Source organism: Pleurodeles waltl, chromosome 6, assembly GCF_031143425.1.
Source record: "Pleurodeles waltl isolate 20211129_DDA chromosome 6, aPleWal1.hap1.20221129, whole genome shotgun sequence".
NCBI lineage: Eukaryota > Metazoa > Chordata > Amphibia > Caudata > Salamandridae > Pleurodeles > Pleurodeles waltl.
The window spans coordinates 51,395,755-51,409,234 of NC_090445.1; the positions used below are offsets into that span (position 1 = coordinate 51,395,755).

The following is a 13,480-nucleotide window of genomic DNA, read 5'->3' on the forward strand; positions in this document are numbered from 1 at the left end:
TGCCTCAGTATTCAGTGTTCACACATTTAATTGCAGCAGCCGGGTTTTTCAGAGAAGAGCTTTGGGCACTGGCACGTTTTTATTTACAAATTAAGCACTGGTGCAGGGGCTGGTCTGACAAAATTGCCAGGGCCCTCCTTTCTGTCTGCCTTCATAGGCAGTTTCCTCATCCCAGTCGCTGTTGCTGTGCTTCTCTTCTTGGCATACTTTGTCCTGCAGATGTTTTCTCTGAGCAGGCCAGGTAGAATCCCTTCCAAGGCAGATCACCAGGTCTCTTCTGGCAGGCAGTAGTTTTAGGTGCTGTCCCTTCATCTCTGGGAAACTGGCTTTCACTAACACCAGCCCTGGATATCAAGTGTTTCCTGACACTGTACTTGGTGTCACCTCTTTGGTTAGCGAGATTCCTTGGAACCTTTTCAAGAACTTTCGGGCTTTCCGTCAGAGTCCTTTTCAGACAGAGCATGTCCTGGAACAGGTCCCATAGCTCAGCTCTGCAGAGCAGGCGCAGTCCATGACTCCAGGTGATGGTCCCACAGAAGGAAGTGATGAGGGGCGTCAGCAGAGAGCACCTCAAAAAGAAAACAACGAGTCGTGAAGTCCTCGCTCGTGACAGCCATCAGCCTTTAAGATCATCACCCGTGGGAGACACAAACGACAGGCAGATAGGGCAGCAACAGATGGTTCACCCTGCACTCACACAGAAGACTGCGGTCTCCACCCCCCCCGCATCTTGCCCAAGGCGAGGGGTCAGGAAGGAACAGTCAGGGAGGCCGCTGCTGGAAGATCTCTGCTACAGTCACTTTGGGGGTCATTCTGACCCCGGCGGTCATGGACCGCCGGGGCCAGGGTTGGCGGGAGCACCGCCAACAGGCTGGCGGTGCCCCGCAGGGCATTCTGACCGCGGCGGTTTGGCCGCGGTCAGAAGAGGAAAACCGGTGGTCTCCCGCCGGTTTTCCGCTGCCCAAAAGAATCCTCCATGGTGACGCAGCTCGCTGCGCCGCCATGGGGATTCTGACACCCCATACCGCCATCCTGTTCCTGGCGGCAGAGGATGGCGGTATGGGGTGTCGTGGGGCCCCTGGGGGCCCCTGCAGTGCCCATGCCAGTGGCATGGGCTCTGCAGGGGCCCCCGTAAGAGGGCCCCACTTTGAATTTCACTGTCTGCATTGCAGACAGTGAAATTCGCGACGGGTGCAACTGCACCCGTCGCACCTTCCCACTCCGCCGGCTCCATTCAGAGCCGGCGTCCTCATGGGAAGGTTGTTTTCCACTGGGCTGGCGGGCTGCCTTTTGGCGGTCGCCCGCCAGCCAAGTGGAAAACCCAGAATCACTGCAGCGGTCTTACGACCGCGGTGCGGTATTCTGGAGGGCGGAACTCTGGCGGGCGGCCTCCGCCGCCCGCCAGGGTTAGAATCACCCCCATAGTCTGTAGTACTGGCAGAGCTCGGCTTAGAGTCACATAGCGTGTAGTACTGGTAGAGCTTGGCTTAGAGTCACATAGGGGGTCATTCCGACTCCCGCCGGCGGCGGTAACCGCACGCCCGGCGGGAGCCGCCGAATGACCGCACCGCGGTCAAATGACTGCGGCGGCCATTCTGGCTTTCCCGCTGGGCTGGCGGGCGACCGCCAGAAGGCCGCCCGCCGGCCCAGCGGGAAAGCGCCTTCAACGAGGAAGCCGGCTCCGAATGGAGCCGGCGGAGTTGAAGGCGTGCGACGGGTGCAGTGGCACCCGTCGCGATTTTCAGTGTCTGCTTGGCAGACACTGAAAATCAATGTGGGGCCCTGTTAGGGGGACCCTGCAGTGCCCATGCCATTGGCATGGGCACTGCAGGGGCCCCCAGGGGCCCCACGACACCCGTTACCGCCATCCTGTTCCTGGCGGTGAAAGCCGCCAGGAACAGGATGGCGGTAAGGGGGTCGGAATCCCCATGGCGGCGCTGCTTGCAGCGCCGCCGTGGAGGATTCCCTGGGGCAGCGGGAAACCGGCGGGACACCGCCGGTTTCCCGTTTCTGACCGCGGCTGTACCGCTGCGGTCAGAATGCCCATGGAAGCACCGCCAGCCTGTTGGCGGTGCTTCCGCGGTCGTTGGCCCTGGCGGTCGGTGACCGCCAGGGTCAGAATGACCCCCATAGTGTGTAGTACATGCAGAGCTCGGCTTAGAGTTACATAGTGTGTAGTACTGGCAGTGCTCGGCTTAGAGTTAAATAGTGTGTAGTACTGGCAGAGCTCGGCTTAGACTCTCTTAGTCTGTAGTACATGCAGAGCTCGGCTTAGAGTCACATAGTGTGTAGTACTGGCAGAGCTCAGCTTAGAATTACATAGTGTGTAGTACTGGCAGAGCTCGGCTTAGAGTCACGTAGTGTGTAGTACTGGCAGACCTCGGCTTAGAGTCACGTAGTGTGTAGTACTGGCAGAGCGCGTCTTAGAGTCACATAGTGTGTAGTACTGGCAGAGCTCGGCTTAGAGTCACATAGTGTGTAGTACTGGCAGAGCTCAGCTTAGAGTCACGTAGTGTGTAGTACTGGCAGACCTCGGCTTAGAGTCACGTAGTGTGTAGTACTGGCAGAGCTCAGCTTAGAATTACATAGTGTGTAGTACTGGCAGAGCTCGGCTTAGAGTCACGTAGTGTGTAGTACTGGCAGAGCTCGGCTTAGAGTCACGTAGTGTGTAGTACTGGCAGACCTCGGCTTAGAGTCACGTAGTGTGTAGTACTGGCAGAGCTCATCTTAGAGTTACATAGTGTGTAGTACTGGCAGAGCTCGGCTTAGACTCTCTTAGTCTGTAGTACATGCAGAGCTCGGCTTAGAGTCACATAGTGTGTAGTACTGGCAGAGCTCAGCTTAGAATTACATAGTGTGTAGTACTGGCAGAGCTCGGCTTAGAGTCACGTAGTGTGTAGTACTGGCAGAGCTCGGCTTAGAGTCACGTAGTGTGTAGTACTGGCAGAACTCAGCTTAGAGTCACATAGTGTGTAGTACTGGCAGACCTCGGCTTAGAGTCACATAGTGTGTAGTACTGGCAGAGCTCGGCTTTGAGTCATGTAGTGTGTAGTACTGGCAGAGCTCGGCTTAGAGTCACATAGGCCCGTATTTATACTTTTTTTAGCGCTGCATTTGCGTCATGTTTTAACGCAAAAGCGGCGCAAACTCACAAAATACAATTGTATTTTGTACGTTTGAGCCGCTTTTACGTCAAAAAGCGGCGCAAATGTGGTGCTAAAAAAGTATAAATACGGGCCATAGTGTGTAGTACTGGCAGACCTCGGCTTAGAGTCACATAGTGTGTAGTACTGGCAGAGCTCGGCTTAGAGTCACATAGTGTATAGTACATGCAGGGCTCGGCTTAGAGTCACGTAGTGTGTAGTACTGGCAGAGCTCAGCTTAGAGTCACATAGTTTGTAGTACTGGCAGAGCTCACTATAGAGTCACATAGTCTGTAGTACCTGCAGAGCTCGGATTAGAGTCACATAGGCCCTCATTCTGACCTTGGCGGGCGGCGGAGGCCGCCCGCCAAAGTCCCGCCGTCAGGTTACCGTTCCGCGGTCGAAAGACCGCGGCGGTAATTCTGACTTTCCCGCTGGGCTGGCGGGCGGTCGCCTTCAGACCGCCAGCCAGCCCAGCGGGAAAGAGGCTTCCACGATGAAGCCGGCTCGGAATCGAGCCGGCGGAGTGGAAGCTGTGCGACGGGTGCAGTTGCACCCGTCGCGTATTTCACTGTCTGCGCAGCAGACAGTGAAATACATGTAGGGGCCCTCTTACGGGGGCCCCTGCAATGCCCATGCCAGTGGCATGGGCACTGCAGGGGCCCCCAGGGGCCCCGCGACCCCCCCTACCGCCATCCGGATCCCGGCGGTCCGACCGCCGGGATCTGGATGGCGGTAGGGGGGGTCGGAATCCCCGCGGCGGTGCAGCAAGCTGCGCCGCCGCGGAGGATTCAATGGGGCGGCGGTACGCTGGCGGGACCCCGCCAATGGTGCCGGTCCGACCGCGGCTTTACCGCCGCGGTCGGAATCCCCATTGGAGCACCGCCGGCCTGTCGGCGGTGCTCCCGCGGTCCTCCGCCCTGGCGGTCAAAGACCGCCAGGGTCAGAATGACCACCATAGTGTGTAGTCCTGGCAGAGCTCGGCTTAAAGTCACTGGCTGTGGGAAGCATAAGTCTGTAGTAGTGACAGAGCTCAGCTTAGAGTGACATAGTGTGTAGTACTGGCAGAGCTGAGCCTGGACTCACTGAGTGTGGGACTCATGAGCCTGTAGTACTGGCAGAGCTGAGCCTGGAGTCACTGAGCATGGGACTCATGAGTCTGTAGTACTGGCAGAGCTGAGCCTGGAGTCACTGAGTTTGGGACTCATGGAAGAGCTGAGCCTGGAGTCACTGAGTGTGGGACTCATGGCAGAGCTCAGTCTGGACTCACTGAGTGTGAGACTCATAGCCTCTAGTACTGGCAGAGCCTGGCCTAGATTCGCTGGGTGTGGGACTCATGAGCCTGTAGTACTGGCAGAGCTCAGTCTGGAGCCACTGAGTATGGGACTCATGAGTCTGTAGTACTAGCAGAGCTAAGCCTGGAGTCACTGAGTGTGTGACTCATGGCAGAGCTGAGCCTGGAGTCACTGAGTGTGGGACTCATTAGACTGTAGTACTGGCAGAGCTCAGCCTGGAGACACTGTGGGACTCATGAGTCTGTAGTACTGGCAGAGCTCAGCCTGGAGTCATTGAGTGTGGGACTCATGGCAGAGCTCAGCCTGGAGTCACTGAGCGTGGGACTCATGAGTCTGTAGTACTGGCAGAGCTTGGAGTCGCTGAGTGTGGGACTCATGAGTCTGTAGTACTGGCAGAGCCTGGAGTCGCTGAGTGTGGGACTCATGAGTCTCTAGTACTGGCAGAGCCTGGAGTAGCTGAGTGTGGGACTCATGAGGCTGTAGTACTGGCAGAGCTCAGCCTGGAGTCACTGAGCGTGGGACTCGTGAGTCTGTAGTACTGGCAGAGCCTGGAGTCGCTGAGTGTGGGACTCCTCGCCTTTTTCAGCAATACACATCACCCCCCTCCTGCAGCCGTCTGCTGTGTGGCTCTGTACACAGGAAGTAGCTACAATGGGTGCAGCAGGTGCAATGGCACCCAGAGCAGTGAGGGCTCCATTTAACCCTCATAATTGCTATGTTTTACTACCTCATCAGAGTCAAGGGGTCATTTTCCTCCCTTGGAGCTGAACCCCTGGTATCCAAGCTACCTGCTGTCTGTCCGTGAGGCGAGTACTGCTAATGAGTGGGTGTGAGGGGAGAAGGCCACATGCGGCCTGCTCTAAAATGATAAAACCTGTGGGGTGTGAGGACGCATGGCGGCAGTGGTTAATTTGTAAATAAAACGTGCGGTGCCCAAAGCTCTCCTCTGAAACACGCGCCTAATGCATTTAAATGTGCGAGCACAGAATACTGAGGCAGCGACAGCCATCTCGGGCCTCTTTAATCCATTTACAGCCACTCCCTGCCCCTTCCGCGCACTCTTGCAGCTTTCGTCGTTCTCCCATTGTGGCGTTTTTCTGTCTTTCTTTGCTCCGTCTTTCCCATTTATGTAATTTGTTCCCAGTAACTGCCTGATGTAGAAAAACAAATACCGTCCCTCAAAAATAAGTGCTGGTGCCCCCTCACCAGCTCAAATTAAGCACTGCATGGCGGGCTGCTCTAAAGAGTTAAAAGCTAGTCGGTGTGAGGGGAGAGAAGGCACATGCTTTACAAGAAGAACGAAAATCCCCTTTGGGCAGTGCCATGGAGCCGAGCCAAAAAGACGTGTGACCGCAAACCGAAAGTGAAAGAGACAACAGCAGACGGGGTGGGGGACCGGGGAGGCAGCAGACGAGGTGAAAGGAAGCAGAGACGGAGAAGAGAGACCGAGGAGAGACCAGGCGAAGAGACAGGCGGAAAGAGACCGAGCGAGAGATCAGGGCAGGGGCACCGACAGAGGAAGAGGCAGAGACAAAGACTTAGAAGAGACTGCCAGAGACAAGCGCAGGGAGACTGAGGAAAGACCGAAACCAGGTGAAGAAAGAGTAGGCGACGAGACAGACGAAGGGAGACCGGTCCAGAGATCAGAGACGGAGACAAAACTTGAGAGGAGGCTGATAGGGAGCAAAAGAGACCGAGGAAAAACAGCTAGAGTCCGGGTAAAGAAACAGAAAGTGGAGAGACAGACGAGGGCCGGCCCAGAGCACAGAGAAAGAGACAGAGGAAGAAAGAAACCCTGAGCAGAAAGAGGCTGACGGAGAGACACTAGCGCAGGGAGACAGAGGAAAGACAGAGACCAGGTGAACAAACAGAAGGTGAAGAGACAGGCGAAGGGAGACAAGGGAAGAGAGAACGGTGCAGATAGTGACGAAGAGAGGATATGTGAGACTAACCAAGAGAGAGAGGTGAAACTTAACTAAGAAGAACCAGAGAGACACATGATGAGATACTAAGACAAAGAAAAAACATAGAAAAGACAATCAGACAGAGTATAAGAGACAAACAAAGACAGGCGAATAGACATCTGGGAGGAAGAGAGTCGACAGGAAGGAAGATAAATTAGACAACAGATCAAGGTAGAGAGAAGAAGACGAGACAATCCTGTAGGCACCAAGTAATCTGGTTGTCGACTTGGCTGTCCATCAGTGCTGGTGACCGAAGGTTCGTGTGCCCCACCATGCTCGCCAAAGGGGTCTCACTCACGCCCCACGGAGGCGGCTTCAGCTTCGAGAACTGTCTCAGGTGAGACCTCTAGTACTGAGATGGACAGAACTGAGTGGCTTTACATCCTAAAATTGTGGTTGCCTCCAGCCTTAGGAGCACATGACCTCCACCAGTGCCCTGAGGGAGGGCTTCACCTCAGGGACACGACCATCTCCTGTGAGGGTTGGAGGAGTCAAAGGCCCTCATGGGAGAATCCTCAGGGATCCTCACAACAAACCAGGGTGGGGGCAGGGAGAGCCCTTGTTCACTGCAAACCACAGACTTTGCTGGTGCCTCTGAATATAGGGGACCATCCCTGGTCAATTCGAGACCCCCCCATGAGGATCCATGGTTTATGATGTTCACACCAACCAGCGGCGGAGGAGCGTCGCCCCCTGTCCCCCCACAAAGGCTCTGGGACTCTCCTGATATTGCAGTGCACCCTAAAATATATACATAGGCAGAATCGAGAGACTGTGTTATTTTTAATGCTCGGGGGCATTTTTACTGTCTGGGTGTAGTTTGGAGTAAGCCTGCACAGGATCTCACATGTTTCCTAGTCTGTGTTGATTTCCTGCGGGGACAAGAACCCTACCTACAACCACAATTGTTCCCCCATAGTTACCGACCCACAAGTCCTCCATCTTGTAGTGTCCCACACAAATCTGGCTGGGTGAAGCAGGGTGCAGGTCATATTAAGGAAAATGAACCCTCTTGAAAGCGGGTTACAGACACTTGTCAATACATATAAACATTAACCTACACTTCTCTCTCTCCTTGCCCTTCACCTCCAAGATGTGGAGAGTCACCTTCCCTCCCTGCCTGACAGCAGGACTTACCTTTGCAAAGGTACCAAATAATTTCACACCCAGGGGTGGTACCGAATAATTTGGCACCCTCACTGGTGCTTACCAATGCCTACTACCCCTCCCGGGGTGTAGGCCATCAAGAGGACTCTCCAACCATCTCCATCCTCAGCTTCTCTTTCAGTCTGACTCCAGGTGTAACCCATCTCTGTGCAGTCAGCCTCCAGGCCTCGGTACTTATTGGCCTTCCTCATTCCCTTCAGGGTTAAAGGCCAGGGCTTGCCTGGTGATGTTTGATGCTGGCTTGCAGAGGGTGTGGCCTTTCCAGCTTCACAACTGCAGATGAGTAAAAAGAGGGAACAATGGGCCCCCCTTTTGTGTTCACCTGTCAGTTTCAACGCCCCTTTGAAAGATGGTGCCCAGGAGTGGGCTCTGCTCAGCCATGGCAAAGACCGGCCCTCCCTGAAAGTATAGGCACGGAAGTGTACCCTACTGGCAGCAGGTGTGGGGTACCCTCTATGATCTTCTCGGGATCCCCTATATAAGTGGCTAAGTTTTTTTTACTGAATTGGCCCACATGTAGCACGCGGCAGCCGCTGGGGAATTCTGCCCCTGCCTGGTGAGGGTCTAAGGTTGTCATCTTTTTCAGTAAAACGTGCCAGTCGTTTGTTTACGTTTTGCTGTACTGGAACAACCACGTTTTTGTAGGTATAAAATTAATTTGTGTATACTTCGTAGTACTCTTTTGCACAATGATATTTATTGCTCTGTGTTCTCTAATGATCATTTGCAAATAATTTAGACATGATTTCTTGAAGTGTTTTCTGTTTTGGGTTTATATTTCACAAGGGAAACAATATTTTAACTACTCACCAGTAATTTCATTAATCTGAGTTTTTTCTTCATAGTCACAGTCATTTCCCAATGAGTTCATCTCTTCCCACAGACCCATTCATAGTCTAATTTTTTCCATAGTAGAAAGGTTATCCACTCTTCCGTAAATGGAGAAAACAATCTACTTATCTATTTGAACATAGGAAACTTAAACTGAACCATCAACTTGGAAGGTGGGCGTGTACTAAACCACTGTACAAGGAGAAAAAAACTCAGTGTAATGAATTGCCACTAGTAAAAAAAACATGACTTTCTCATTTGCTTCCTTGTTGCAGCCATTTCGCAGTCATGTATACCACAGCATTGAGAGTAATGTATGCTCAACCAACACCTGAGAGGGACATAAACAATAGAAACACGTAAAACAAACACCCCTCAAGTGAAATGTATCCAAGTGTTTCCACCACTGTAATATAATGCCACCGACAGCATTTTTGCACCAAACTCACCATAATCACTTCGCTCACAATGGATTTCGTGGATGTGCACATGTAGAATGAACCCCCCCCAGGTTGCTGTCTTACACATTTGCAGAATAAAAGGGTCCCTGAACCTCCAACTAGGAAGCTGATGTCCCCCAGGTTGCTCTTTCCTGTACAAACCCAAGATAAGTTAACTCTTTCTCTTTGTAGACAAGAGACATGAAAGTGGCTCAGTGATTGTAGTATTGGGAAGAGAAGTAGGTTGTTGCTCCCTTTATGGGAAGGGGATCATTTCCTCTTTTATATTAGACATAAAAATGAGACTATGACGAGGCCTGCTGGAGACGAATGCACAATGCATGATTTGGTACCACTGGATTTCACTGCTTGTCCCAATATTTTTTACTGGTAAAGACATAAAAATCCAGACCAGTAAAATACCGGCCAGGTGGCAATCCTAGGAGGTTCCTGTTCCCATGTGGCGATCTAGATTTTCCCTCTCTTGGCGGTCCCAACTTGCCCACAGTGTTGGTAGCCAGAGCGGTGACCTGCTATGCATTGCCTACACACACCATGAGCTGGTGGGACTGGCAACTCCACACAGACCCCTGTGCATCTCGCAGTGGCTGATTTCATGACACAGAGGGTCTTGGGGAAATCTGCATGAAGCTGCAAGACAGGGTCTAACATCTGGTGGTCCAGCCTTTGAGTCCTCTTGGATCCACTCAGCGCCTGTCCTAACATAGCATCTCTCAGAGTTGGTACCAGCTGGTTCTGAAGCATGCTTGGCTTGTCTTGGCAGTGGCCCTGCTGGCCAATTCTGGCTCTAGGATTCTTAATCTTAGGGGGCCATGAAAACACCTGGGTTGGCCATCAAGATGCGTGAGGGAAGCAAGCAAAACTCTCAAAGTACGCGCAGTGTGATAAAGCAACCTCACTTGCTGTTAGACTGGGGTACCCTGGAACCGAGCATGAGATCAGGTCAGACCACAAAAATTGGTGAGCTCAGAGTACAGGCCAATGTTCTACCATGAAATTGAAAATGCATTTGAAATCCACCGAAGCGCATAGAAGCTACTAATTGGCACACAGAGATATCAAATGTTAGCCATCCTTGCCCTTTTCTTCCCCTCTTGTCAGGGCCATAAAGATAGCAGAAGGACAGGAAAACAAACAACGCCGTAGGAGTCTTGCTACGGGGTCACGGGGCTTACCCGGTGATGTTATCGGAAGTGAAAGAGTCTGTGATGTCACTTCCGCCATCAGGGGCATTTTGATGAACTGATGCCTGTGAAGATTAATTGATTTAGAGGTCATCAGAATGCACAACCAGTGCTCCCCCCCACAGCCAGTAGCCCTTGAGGCAGTTGTCTGTGCCAAGAAACGGCTGCTTGTCGGCTCTAAACTGTGTAACGCAAATGATGCAGGTCACCTCCAGTTTCCTAGAAACGGCCATGAGGAGTTGGGATGTACAACTCACAGCTGCGAACAACGCCCAGATAACCACAGGGGTCTTGGTACACGAATCACAGCGCTGTGTAAAGGCTCTGGGGACTATCTACTAATTTCTTACGCAACACAGGGCAGCAGGCAAAGTTGCTGCATTGCCTCAAAGTGAGGCAACAGAAATGCGCCATATCGACTAATATATGGTGCATTTCTGCTGTCTCCTAGCGCTGACACAATGTGTGCTGCCTCGGTACCCTTGCACTGTGTCTGCATTAGAGGCAGGATTGTTTTTGTGAAGGAAGGGATACTAAGGTCAAGATTTATTTTTACGCACAACACATTACTGCACTGAGTTGCGCAAGTGGGAGAAAGCAGCACAGAGATATATTTATTAAAATTGGCATGCTGCCGCTCACTACTCCTGGTGCTGAAACCGCTGTCGGTCACCATGCACAACCTTTGCACCATGGTGCAGAGAGAGAGAGTGTAAGAAAGAGATTGAGAATGTGTGTGTGTGTTTTTGTGTGTGTGTGCGCATGCCATTCCAGTACAAAATCCTATGCCTAGACACATTTATAAACATTACAGACGTACTTGTGCTGTAAAATGCAGCGCACATACATGTGGAATATATGCAGAAATTAAAACATGTCTTCCTATTAGTTCCTGCTTCAAAGAGATTTATGTTTTGACACAAACCCCAGTCTTGCTAATTTAGTAGTTCAAAAAGTATGGGTGCTTGCACTAATCTGCCAATTAATACCCATCAGTTAATGCAAAGTGATTCTAAGCAGAACAAAGCACTATTTGTACTGAAATACGGGCACCTTTCCAGTGCAGATAACTTTTATGCTGCAGTGAAAAGCAGTGCCCATTCTGACAAGTAGACGATGGCACACTGCCTATCAATTTGCACTCGCAACAAACCCTTCACCTTCGTTCTTTTACTCATAAAAGGAGTGTTACGCCCATAGACCCACGAATCAGACTGCTCCCACTCTGGATTTATTATTAACCGTCAGCGATAACTATGTGCTGTATAACAAAATACCAAACAGGGGGTATTTCCAGGACCACAAAATGGTAAATTAGATAGATACAAAACAGCAAAAAGAAGTTGGCTCACATTCGTTCCTAAAAGTACGCAAAAGAAAATGAAGAAAGTACCCAGTCTTTGACGTTAAATTGGATTTACACACAGATGGAAATTACCAAATGTTTGACAGCCTAATAAACACTTGGGCTGGCGACTGGACAAAGTGGCGGGGGCGGGGGGGGCAAAACAAAAATAAATATATATATATATATAAAAAAATTAAACTTACCTGGTCACCGCACCACACTCCAGGCACAGGCTCCCAGCCTGCCCTGAGCCAATCATGACACTGCTCACAGCAGCGTTATGATTGGGTGGAGTGCCCTGGCTGGGTGCTCCAACGCAGACTGGGAGTCTGGGACGGCTCTCTCTAACTTGACAACACAGTGCCGAGTTGGCGAGGGCCCTTGTGCATGTGTGTTTGTCCAGCCCGAGATGGCCGACCAAACATACATGCACACTGAGGTGAGTCCTCTGTGCACTCCCCTCACTGCTTGTCACCCCATGACCCCTCCACCGTTTATTATCGTTTTATTTCTAAAGGTTTGCAGCTCCTGCTGCTGCTGGAGGGGGTGGAGGAGGGGGGAAACGCTGCTCCAGCATAGCTGAGGAGCCACCCCAGCTAATAAATATGTATGTCATTTTGATAATAGTATTTCTTTCCTTTCTCCATGGCTACAGTCAAAAGAACATTCCTTGCAGCAGGGCCATCCATTAGCATGTGCGAGCTGGGCCCACGCCCAGGGCGCAGACCCGCTGAGGGGCGCCAGAGCGGCCTACAGCAGTCCTCTTCAGTCATGGTTCCAAAGGAGGCTTCCTGCCCCCGTTTCTGCATTTTGACTGCTTTTCTACTCATGGGTCTCCTTTCTCCCCTAATATTCCTCCCTACCATTCCCTTTTTTTTCAACACACAAACAGTTAAATAGGATGAATGGGTGAGTCGCCAAATGTGGTTTCACCCAAAGGAAGAAAGACCAGCCTTGCCTTTTCATCATTTCAGTGGTGGCACAAATAATCTGATTTAAGACCGGAGGAAGCATGGAAGTATAAATTGCACACATGCAGATACAGCAATAGAATGTGACCAAAATCCCAGCAGTGCCTTTATCGCCCTGTAATCACACTCATTATAATAGGCACGTGGATTGCACTAAGGGCAACTAGTTGAAGAAAGAAGCAAACAGGCACCATTTCCTGTTTGTCTTTTTTAATTGCCCAAGCTAAGATAGCAGACGCCACTTACATTGTTAAATAAAAAATGTTAGCATACAGACCCCTAAAAAAATGGAACTTTACCTTTTTTATGCTGCATTTTTTTTTTAAATGCCCCCAAGAGGTGGGGAAGCACTGGAGAAGCGGCGGGGAGCCTAGTTACGTAAGGAGGCGAAAAGCAGTACATGTCAGTAGTATGATCAGTGGGGGGAAGAATGGGTGAGGAGATTAAGCTTATAGGAAAGGGTGCAACACATAAGGGAGAGAGCAACACAGAGCACGGGGGTGGGCATTTGGCTGTGGGAGAAGCACACATGGGAGAGAGCTAGAAAATACATGCACTCTCATGGAGTGTTTAAAGAAAAAGAAAAAAAGTAGCTCTCTAAAAGTGAGCACTGAAAAGAAAAAGATACAGGTCAGATAGTAAACAGGCTGTGCTTCAAAGGAGAGGCAAACACAAAATGGTATAATGTAGACAAGGAAAGATATTGAATAAAAGCAAGGAAATATAAACTGATAAAAAGCCAACAAAGGGGTGGACTCTAAGCCCGCTATAAGTTCTTGATACAGGTCAGGCACTACGTGGTAGAGGAGACATAAACAGGTATTGAACAGACTTTGCGCCGTTCTTGCTGTAATCAGTAATTGAAACCTGAATTTGTCGCTTACTTTCATGTCATAGATGATAGTTAAGTCAGTTACTTCCTCATGTACTGCTTTCTTCCAGTCATTATTCTCATGAGGTGTATCTGCCTCTTGAGACAGGCACTCCACAGCCCCGTCCCATTTAAAGAAATGGTTTGCCGCTCCCAGTGCATCACTGCAGATTAATAACCGGATCAACTTCTTAGGTGATGTTCAGCCAGCCAGTAAAGCTACACTATGGTAGTTGTGAGGAGTT

The 13,480-nt window shown here is 50.9% G+C and overlaps 1 protein-coding gene across 2 annotated transcripts in view; it reads left to right on the forward strand.

Moving 5' to 3' along the window:
* The window catches only part of LOC138299175 (proteasome subunit beta type-7-like), an 89,770-nt gene that overhangs the window by 16,245 nt on the left and 60,045 nt on the right, over positions 1-13,480 (forward strand). Inside the window, exon 1 of one of the 2 annotated variants that reach the window (XM_069237265.1) lies at positions 5,829-6,739. The exons of the other annotated variant lie outside the window; for it this stretch is intronic. Coding sequence (XP_069093366.1) covers positions 6,675-6,739 — 65 coding nt within the window. The 5' untranslated portion in view covers positions 5,829-6,674. Of the gene's footprint in view, positions 1-5,828; positions 6,740-13,480 lie in introns of those variants that run through there. 2 annotated transcript variants of the gene reach the window in all.